This window comes from Lactuca serriola, chromosome 3 (assembly GCF_051521515.1).
Source record: "Lactuca serriola cultivar US96UC23 chromosome 3, Lser_US96UC23_V15, whole genome shotgun sequence".
In the NCBI taxonomy this organism is placed as follows: Eukaryota; Viridiplantae; Streptophyta; class Magnoliopsida; order Asterales; family Asteraceae; genus Lactuca; species Lactuca serriola.
This window is the reverse complement of record NC_136410.1, coordinates 13,792,715-13,802,899: the sequence shown is the minus strand read 5'-3', so window position 1 is coordinate 13,802,899 and position 10,185 is coordinate 13,792,715. Positions and strand designations below refer to the sequence as shown.

Below are 10,185 nucleotides of genomic sequence, written 5' to 3'. Positions count from 1 at the left end.
AAGGGACTGACGAGGGTTAAGCATTTTCATCATGCGAGGCGCATCGGGCTGAGGGACGATATTAGTTTTACAGATTAGATAATTTTCCTGAAACTTGTAAAATGTAATCGACATTTGATGATGAATAAAATTTGTGATTTATTTATGAGTAAAGTGTTACTGTCATTGTCAATTATTTACTATTGTTTCAGTTTTGCATGTTTTGACTTCCAGAATAATTAATTTATTCAAACCTCCACAATCGGTCATACGTCGGAAGTAGGTATGAATCAAGATTGGCATGAATTGGGTTTGTAGATGGCTAAAGGTGTTTAGACATGGCAATGGTTGTTGCAACGTTCATGAGTACTCATAAGTTATGAGTATTGGTATAAACCCACACTCACTTGTATCACTTCATGGAATTTATCTCGAGTGATCGTGAGACGATAATATCATATAAATCTCCAAACCTAGAGATATGAGTTGTTACCTATGAGTTGGTTGTGCATTGATTGCACGTAAACGCATCAGTAACTTGATTTTATAAAACGTGCCTTTGTGTACAATTCAACAAGTAGTAGAACAAGCATATGAGTCGAAGTTTATCTGTTCCTTCTAGAAATAGAAGCGATATCTGGGCCCCTCGATGATTTTGTGTTGACCCATGCACCGGGCCCGGTCAGAACTAAACTGATGTGTTCAGTAAAGTTCTTTGTCAAACAAATCGGAAATTGAGAAACAACTGACAGACAATAAGCAAGACATAGTTCCATGTGTATGTCCGGCTGATATCATGAGAATAGAGGATTATATGATCACTTGTCTTAAAATGGCGCTTCATAGTTCAACAGAGTTTTCGAGAGCTACGATTGTTGGTTGGTTCCTGAAGTTATATAGGCAAATACAGTTATTAGACTTATCCAAGTGGGAGTCTATTGGATAAGGTGTCTAAGTCCATAACTTATTTGGTATATACTTGACCCGACCCGGCATGGTCCATTTGGGTTGCACTTCATCCGAACTATTTATGGATAATTTTATGAGAGTTATACACATATGTTTATTAATATATTATAAGTTATAATGTATTAATATGAAGTTATGTTATTAGTCTTAGTCTTAAATTAATTATGAATTAATTTAGAGATTAAAAGGAAGACTAATTAGATTGTGGGCTATTGGTTTTATATAGTGTGGGCTAACACTCATTTGTTAATGGGCTAGGCTTATATGGAAGTCCATGGATGATCCATGGAGCTTTTAACCCATGGATCCTTGGAAAAGGAAAGGTCATGGGTTATTAGGGTTTCACCCTAATCATGTACACTATATAAGCATGCTTATGTTGCATGAAATAGCCACTAGGGTGTGTGCTTGTGTGTGGCCGAAAATTACAAGTGTGTGTGTACACTCTCTAGAGTTTTCCAAGTGTTTGTGGTGATTTGTGATTTCCATTTGAGGCATTCACACTATTGGTGCTTGGCTCTCAAACTCCAAGGAATCAAACTCATCAAAAGGTATGTAATCTCATCTAATTCTTTTATGTTTAAAAGTACCCCATGCCATGTTAGATAGGTTATGAACCTTGGAAAATTATTATTTTGCATGTATTTAGACAAACATAGATCCAAGGTTTATTAGGGTTGCATGCACACTTCGGAAGTGTTAGATTGCTCAAAACCCAACACCTATGTGGGGCATATAGCTCGAGTCAACAATCAATGGGGACGGACCTGGTTACACAGGGCTTAGCCAGGAGTACGCCCGACGTACTCTACTTGGTCCATACTTAACAACTTTAATGTCTTAATCCTTTAAGACACTTGTCCCAACTTCATATATGACCATTATAGAATGTCTTAACCCATAAATTCACGGACTTTAAGCCTTTGCATGGCTAGATAGGGCTCAATACATAAAAATCTAACTTATACAACACTCTAAGTTACTTAACTCATGCATGGGCCAACGGAAACGATCAAGCAACCATTTTTATAAATTTAAGCACTCTAATACATCTAAAAGGAAAACCAATATGCTCTGGAGTACTCTATACTCACAAATGTCCAAGCTTTGGGACAAAAAGCTCATAAAAACCCATCTAATGATATCTAGAAAGAACATCAACAATGCATGGACTTTATACCTTCAAAAGATGCACAAGATGAAGGAGTTTCAGGATCCATAAGCTTGCAAGCAACACCACCTTCTTCAAGGACCTTCTTCCTTAACAAGAATGCACAAAATCACCAAAAAAGACTCCAAGATTCTCACTCTCAAGGATAGGGTTCGATATCTAGGGCTTAAAGGGAATGGAGGCTGATAAGAAATGTCCAAGGGAGACATAAGGTGGATTAAATAGGGAGCAAACCCCTAAATTTAGGGTTTAGAGCCCGAGCTAGTACGCCCGCGTATCAAATGTACGCCCAACGTACTAGCATAAGCTCCGCGTTCCAGGTCTCGATTATGTATGCTGCGCATACCTCACGTACGCCCATCGTACGGGCCGAAGTGCAAGGCTTTTGACATAAAGGACCAAATATGCAAACTTTAACTAAGCCAAGGATAAAAGCGAAAATACCTGAAAACTGAATGTTACACCACCACTACCACCATCGTCACCATCACCACCACCTCTGCCACAATCGCCATCACCTCTGCCATCGATCACCACTACCACCACTACCTCCACTATCACCACCTCTGCCACCACCAGCACCACCTACGCCACCACCAACACCAACAACACAATCGACACTACCACCTCCACCCCCACCAGCAGCCCGTAAATTTTAAAAAAACTGTTTTTTTTTTTTTTTTGAAGATTGGAAATATAAAAAAGAAAACTTTTGATCTATATCTTATTTGGTAAAAAAATCAGTTTTTTTTTTTTTTTTTACATGTTCAAAAATAAAAACACATAACAGCTTGATTGTTTATATTACGAAGCGTTTTTTTTTTATTTTTTTATTTTTTTATTTTATTCATTTTTAACTTTAAATTATCATCTCATGTAGTGACGAGCACCTTTAGATTTAGTTTGACTTTTGTAGACGATAACTGACTATTCAATAGTCAAAAGAGCGCTACAAATGGTTTTATTCGAAGGGTAAAAAAATCTGGTTACAATATCATAAATTAAAGGAAAACTATTGTTGCTAGAGATATCTTTTGGTAAAATCTCACTTAAATATTTTATTAAAAAATATACTACAAATTCTGATCCAAATATTTAAAATGCTATGTTTTGTTTTCAAATTCGTTTTGAATTCCTAAGTCTATCTTTTTTTAAGAATTAAATATAATATGTAGAGTCTCCATACCAAATTATATTGGACTTAACTGAATAACTATTTATTTGGTTTTTAAATGAATTATCTAGTCAAACATATTATTTTTTTATAAGATTTATTTGTTTAGAACAACAATACAAGAAAATATCACAAGTAACACTTATATAAAACAATAAATATGAACCAACAAATGTCCATATTTTCAGACTGTTTTACTTCACAGAAGTAATAAATGTTGATGAAAAAACATAATCCGTTAGTTATATTAATGGACAATATTAATAATCCAATATTTTTATCCACACTATTCGCTGACCCAACATTTGTAATCAATTTATAATATTTTTTAAAAAAAGAAAGAGAGTTAAATAGGCACAAGTGTCGAGATGGATTAGATTAAGGGTTTGATTAAAGCTAATCTAATCGAGGGATCTATAAATACGGAAAACCCGATGCCATTCTCAATACAAACATCATCACATACAGCGAGAGGGCACTTCTTGCTTCTCTGTGTCATATCACTCTTCTCCCAATTCCTTTTTTTCGCTTAATGCTTTGTCAATTAAGAAGAATATATCACAAGAACGACTAATCACCTTATGAAATAAACAAATCCCTTCAACCGTTTCCTCGATTTCCGTCGATTTTCAGGTATTTCTCTCTCCCTCTTTGGGCGTGTTCGCAAAATTCTTTGATCAATGTGTATGTCTGTGTGTATGCATCTGCATGTGTTCATCGATTTGAAGATTGTACGGTTACTTTCAAAATGTATGGAGTGTTTGTTCTTGATTCATACTTACCGCGTGGGGAGGGGGGAGTTTTTACGTGATTTTTAGGGAAAAATTTTCCATTGTTCCGTGTAGGAGACAAATTGGGATGGGGGTAGTAAGGTAATTTCACAGAGGGAACCCTTTTATTGACTGACATGCAAATTTCGCATTGATTTCAAAGCAGGGTTTTGCCGAATAATCGTGTGAGTGGTTTGCAGTTGTAGAATTCTATTTTAGGGATTGAAAAACAAGAATGCAGAAATTTTCTTGAACGTCTCTTTCCTTGATTTTTCCAATTTCTTTTCTTTTTTGTTCATCTAGTACGTAAGAAACTCTTTATTGTGAGAATTTTCATCGAAGTTACTCAAGAACATACTTTACAAATTGAGATATGAATCCATGTTGATCAACCCATAAGTTTAATCTTTACATTTTTTAGAAGCAGGTTATGTTTATAATCTTGCTTTACATGTGCAGTGAATATAGGATCATATGGATGAATTATATAAATAATAATAAATTATATGGGAGTCAAAAAGTTCTGTCTTTTAGAGTCTTCAAGAAAATCCCAAGAAAGTGCTTTAAACTTTTTCTTTACATCGGAATTAATACTGTTTCGATTTCTCAAAGCATGCCCAAATTCACCATCTTAGAAGCAAACTTGATGTCCACAAATTTTCTTGAAATCTGATCAAACTCATATGTTTCTTGATGCATGCAGGCTGATCTGTTCTTGTGTTCATTAGCAGCGTGAAAAAATGGCGACTGAAAATCCAGCTCAATGCCCACCCCCTATGAAGGCTACATCAGAAGGGGTCTTTCAAGGAAACAACCCCTTGGATTATGCTCTTCCTCTTGTAATTGTACAAATATGCCTTGTTCTTGTGCTCACTCGTGTTCTTGCCTATCTTCTTAAGCCATTAAGACAGCCTCGTGTCATTGCTGAAATCATTGTAAGTTTCTATTATCATAAATTCATAATCATCCAGCTGTTTTTATTTGGAATCCTTTGTTGTTTAAGCAAACAGCCTCGTGCACAACTATTTAGCTTAGTCCTATTTTTGTGGAACGTGCCATTGATGATTGATTATTATATTGTTTTATCACGATCTTCGTGGAAAATCGTTTAAAAAAAGTAGGGGTTCTCCTTTGGGTTTGCTTACTTTTTACACGATCCCTTGATTAAAAAACAAACACCAATAATGCAACATAGGGAACAATAAAAGAAAAAAAAATGAAATCTATTGTATACTTTATAGCATAGTCAAAAGCACTTCCACATGGTCTATTGATGTTATTTCACTTCTTTTATTCATATAAAAAACGTTACATTTTGACTTTTAAAAGTTTCGGTAGGTGTACTAGTATTTTTTTAAGTGTCCAATACACACATTCAAAGAACCTATCACTTTCTTTCATAGTTGAAACTTGATACAACAAACTGATTTTTCGAAATATGCAATCATGTTTAGTGACCAAAATAAACAGTAGTAATAACTAGTAAACCAGTTTAACCTTTTTACCGATTTATGTTAATATTGTTTTGCAGGGTGGGGTTTTATTGGGTCCATCGGCTCTAGGGCGTAATACAGACTACCTTCATGCGGTTTTTCCTAAAAGGAGTTTACCAGTGTTGGACACATTGGCTAACTTAGGGCTTCTGTTCTTTCTCTTCCTCGTTGGACTTGAGCTCGACTTACAGTCCCTTCGTCGGACCGGAAAGAAAGCTCTATGCATAGCTTTGGCCGGAATCACATTTCCGTTCGTCTTGGGAATCGGTGTTTCCTTTATCCTCCAAGACACAGTCGCCAAAGGCACAAGAGAAGCCCCGTTTATCGTTTTCATGGGTGTCGCGATGTCCATCACCGCTTTCCCTGTACTAGCGCGTATCCTAGCAGAACTCAAACTTTTGACCACCGACGTCGGTAAAATGGCCATGTCAGCAGCTGCGGTGAATGACGTGGCGGCTTGGATCCTACTCGCGCTTGCAGTCGCACTCTCGGGCAGCGGTCGGTCTCCCCTCGTTGCCCTCTGGGTGTTCTTGTGTGGGTCCGCATTCATCCTTCTGATGTCGTTTATGATCCCACCAATTTTCAAATGGATGTCGAGAAGATGCCCGGAAGGTGAACCGGTGGATGAGCTTTACGTTTGTGCAACTCTCGGTGTGGTTTTGGCTGCAGGGTTTGTGACGGATACTATCGGGATTCACGCGCTTTTTGGGGCTTTTGTGGTGGGCGTTTTGATTCCTAAAGAAGGCGCGTTTGCAGGGGCGTTAGTGGAAAAAGTTGAAGATCTTGTTTCGGGTCTGTTTTTACCGCTTTACTTTGTGTCGAGTGGGTTAAAGACGAATGTAGCCTCCATCAAAGGGCTTCAATCTTGGGGGCTACTTGTTTTGGTTATATGTACTGCTTGTTTTGGGAAGATTGCAGGAACTGTTGGTGTTTCTATGTGGTGTAAGGTCCCTTTTTCAGAGGCTCTTGCACTTGGGCTTTTGATGAACACTAAAGGGTTGGTTGAACTCATTGTTCTCAACATCGGGAAAGATCGTGGGGTATGTATTTTTTTTCTCGTTCTTTTGTAAAATGTAATGTTTTTCTTGTGTTTTTGTTTCTTGATTTATATTTTTTTTTTCAGGTGCTTAATGATCAAACTTTTGCGATATTGGTTCTGATGGCGCTTGTGACGACATTTATCACGACGCCTTCGGTTATCGCGGTATATAAGCCTGCAAAAGCACCTACAAAATCGGAATACAAACAGAGGACAATTTACAGGAAAGGATTTGCCTCGAGTCAATTCCGTATGTTCTTCACATTCCATGGAATCAGAAACCTACCAACAATTGTCAATCTCATTGAAGCCTCACGTGGGACTGGAAAGAAGGAGACGCTTACAGTCCACGCGATGCACCTCATGGAGCTCACAGAGCGATCTTCTGCTATCCTCATGGTTCACAAAGCCAGGAGAAACGGACTCCCCTTCTGGAAGAAAGATCCCAATGTCGATTCCGACCAGATTGTGGTGGCTTTTGAAGCGTTTCAGCAACTCAGTAAAGTGTCAATCCGACCAACAACCGCCATTTCTGCTGTTTCAAGCATGCATGAAGATATCTGTAGTGGTGCAATGGCTAAAAAGGCAGCCATGATTGTTCTACCTTTTCATAAACACATGAGGATCGATGGTCAACTCGGTACAACTCGTGCAGAATACAGGTAGTTAAATTCGTCTTACTACAGATCCAATTAGCGATGGTTTTTTGACAGTCTTTAATTTTTTAATTTTTTTTTTAAAATAATTTCAGGCATGTTAATCGGATGGTTTTGGAGCATGCTCCATGTTCGGTGAGTATCTTGGTTGACCGTGGGTTTGGAGGGAACTCACATGTTTCTGCAAGTAACGTTGACTCGCAAGTGACTGTTTTGTTCTTCGGAGGTCATGATGACCATGAAGCTTTAGCTTATGGAGCTCGTATGGCGGAGCACCCAGGGATCAACCTGGTTGTGGTCCGGTTCATTCTGGATCGTGACATGGCCAATTCAGGCTCAGTGGGTGTTGATATCGATGAACCCACCACTATCGAGGCACGATCAATGGATGACGATGTGATTGCGGATTTCAAGGAGAAGGTTATGAAGAACACCACCATTAAGTATGAGGAGAGGGTGGTCGGAACTGCTTCAGGGGCAATCGAGGCGATTCGTGAACATAGCCGGTGCCACCTGATTCTGTGTGGGAGGATGCCGGAGGGTGAGCTGGTGGCGTCCATGAGGCAGAAGAGTGAGTGCCCGGAGATGGGACCAATCGGGAATTTGTTGATCTCGCCGGAGATGTTGTCTCCGGCGTCTGTGTTGGTGGTGCAGCAGTATCATACTCAGCTGTCGATGCACTCTCTGGCTTCTTTGAAGGAAGATGAAGTGACCACTGATCAAGGAGAATATGACTCTAATTAACTATAAGTTGCTGTGGATGATTCGGTCTGGACCGGGCTGGATCTCGTTTAAGATAACTAGACCGGAGTTCTGGTTGCTTCACATTTCTAGACCGGACCGGTGGTGGTGATCTAGCGTTAGTGTATATGAGAGGAAAATAAAAAAAACAGGACGTACATGTGTAACAATGCACATTTATCGATTTCGTGGAATGTTTGGGTTTATGTAAATCTTTTTTTGTTTTTGTTTTTTCTGAATATTTCGAGTACTCTGTAATTATGCTCAAAAAGTTGTACATTATTATGTATGTGTTTTATCTCATGGAAGAAGCTCGAGAAAAGACAACTTTACATTTACATCTTTCTTGTTTATTCACTGGAAAAGTTATTCTGTTTGTTTTTTTTTTTTTGGTTTTCCGTAAAATCCATTTTTATTTATTTATTTATTTCTGGTTTATTTTAGAGAAATAAAGAAAAAATGATGTAAAAAAGGATTGCGTTATCTGAATATTTTAGGAAGAAAATATTAATTTAAATTTGTGAATTTTCTTTTTCTTGTAACTCAAATAATATGAAAGTTTTAAGCTTTATTCCATATTATTATTTTAAAATAATAAAGATAAATTAGAAGTATAAATAATAAATACCCCCTCCCCTTAATTTTAATTCCTTTGTTTTTACCTTTTTTTTTTCTTCAGGAATATAGTATACGTATGGTTGGATGGCATAGTGGAAAACTTTGACATTTTCTTGTGATTATAAGTTTTATAATGTTAATTATTTGAGGGTAATAGGAATATTCCATGATCTTGGGTCAGCAAAACTTTGAATTGTTGGAATTAAAAGACTTACATTTTACATACGTGGGGTTTAAAAATCAAATTTGGGAACTATTATACCACTTGTTTATGGTTTATAGCATGTGTGAAGTTCAATTATTGGAGTCGATAAGTTCTTTTATGTCAAAAAGTCAAACCTCACTTGGGAGTTAAATCTATAAATAAAAATTTTCAATTTTTTAAAACATTATAATAATGAATTATAATTGGCGTGCTCCCAAATAGGTGTACATGGAATAACACAATGTTTTAAAACCCGGGTTGACCCGGTCGGTTCAACCGGTTGGACCGTGACTCAGGTAGAAAAACGGTTTTTTATAAAAATACGCACCGGTTCGAACCGGCCGGGTTTCCCCTAAATCGCGGTCGAACCGTTTATATTGAACTGGTTAAAACCGGATTGACCTGTTTTAATAGTGCTTGGATACAAGTAGCGAACAACAAAACTATGTTTTGTTTTGTTATTTGTATTCTATGTGGTTTTTTATTGTGTTTAGATTGATTTATACCATGTTTTCATATGTTTTTCAATTATTAAACTTTGTGGACATCAAATTACTGGTTTTATATGTCTATGTATTATGCTAGAAAGTAAAAATGTATGAAAATAGAAAAATACCATAAATCGGGTTGACCCGACGGTTCAACCGGTTGAACCGTTGACCCGTGAACTGGTCATCACACCGGGTCAACTAAAAACCCGAATTTTAAAATATTGGAATAACATCAACTTAATATGTTCGACTTTCACAAAATAAAATAGCAAGACGTCTTTAGATATTTTATTTAAAGGGCTTATATCCTTTTAAAAAAAAGTGTCATTTATAATAACTAGAAAGGTTATCCCCGCTATGCGGGAGCCAGAAGCTTTCAATGTTGTTTCCGAATCGATAAATATGACAATCGTAGATAGTGCAAGGATGAAAAGCCCGGACTTTGCCCCAGACCGTTTTTTTCATGTTTTTATGAAAAAATGTAAAAGTTTTGACCGCAAAGACCTGAAATGTCAAAATGGCTAAAAAATTAAAGGGGTGAGATTTAGCAACTTTTTAGAAAAAGGATCAAAGTTGTCATACCGTTAAAGTTTTGTGGCCAAACTTTAAATATTAAAAGGTTCCTAAAAAGTGTAAAAAATATTGATTGCAATGACCAAAAGTGACAAAATGGCTAAAGAATGAGGAGTAAAGTTGCCAAAAAACATCCAAATTTACCATTTCTAATTTTGAAGCCAAAAAATAGCATAGGGACCAATTCTGCCAAAAATAGCAAGTTTACTATTCCTAACATTCATTTCTTTAATATATATATATATATATATATATATATATATATATATATAAGAAAAGCTGTTCAAATCTACTTTTTTTTTCAGG

At 36.8% G+C, this 10,185-nt stretch overlaps 1 protein-coding gene across 1 annotated transcript; it reads left to right on the top strand.

Annotated features, from left to right (window-relative positions):
- The first annotated feature begins 3,728 nt into the window (after window positions 1-3,728).
- LOC145091517 (cation/H(+) antiporter 18-like) lies at window positions 3,729-8,330 on the top strand. Its single transcript, XM_079029258.1, has 5 exons — window positions 3,729-3,926; window positions 4,767-4,998; window positions 5,595-6,596; window positions 6,680-7,257; window positions 7,347-8,330. The coding sequence occupies exons 2-5, from the start codon at window positions 4,804-4,806 to the stop codon at window positions 7,993-7,995; spliced, it is 2,424 nt and encodes an 807-aa protein (XP_078885384.1). The 5' UTR covers window positions 3,729-3,926; window positions 4,767-4,803; the 3' UTR covers window positions 7,996-8,330.
- Window positions 8,331-10,185: the final 1,855 nt, after the last annotated feature.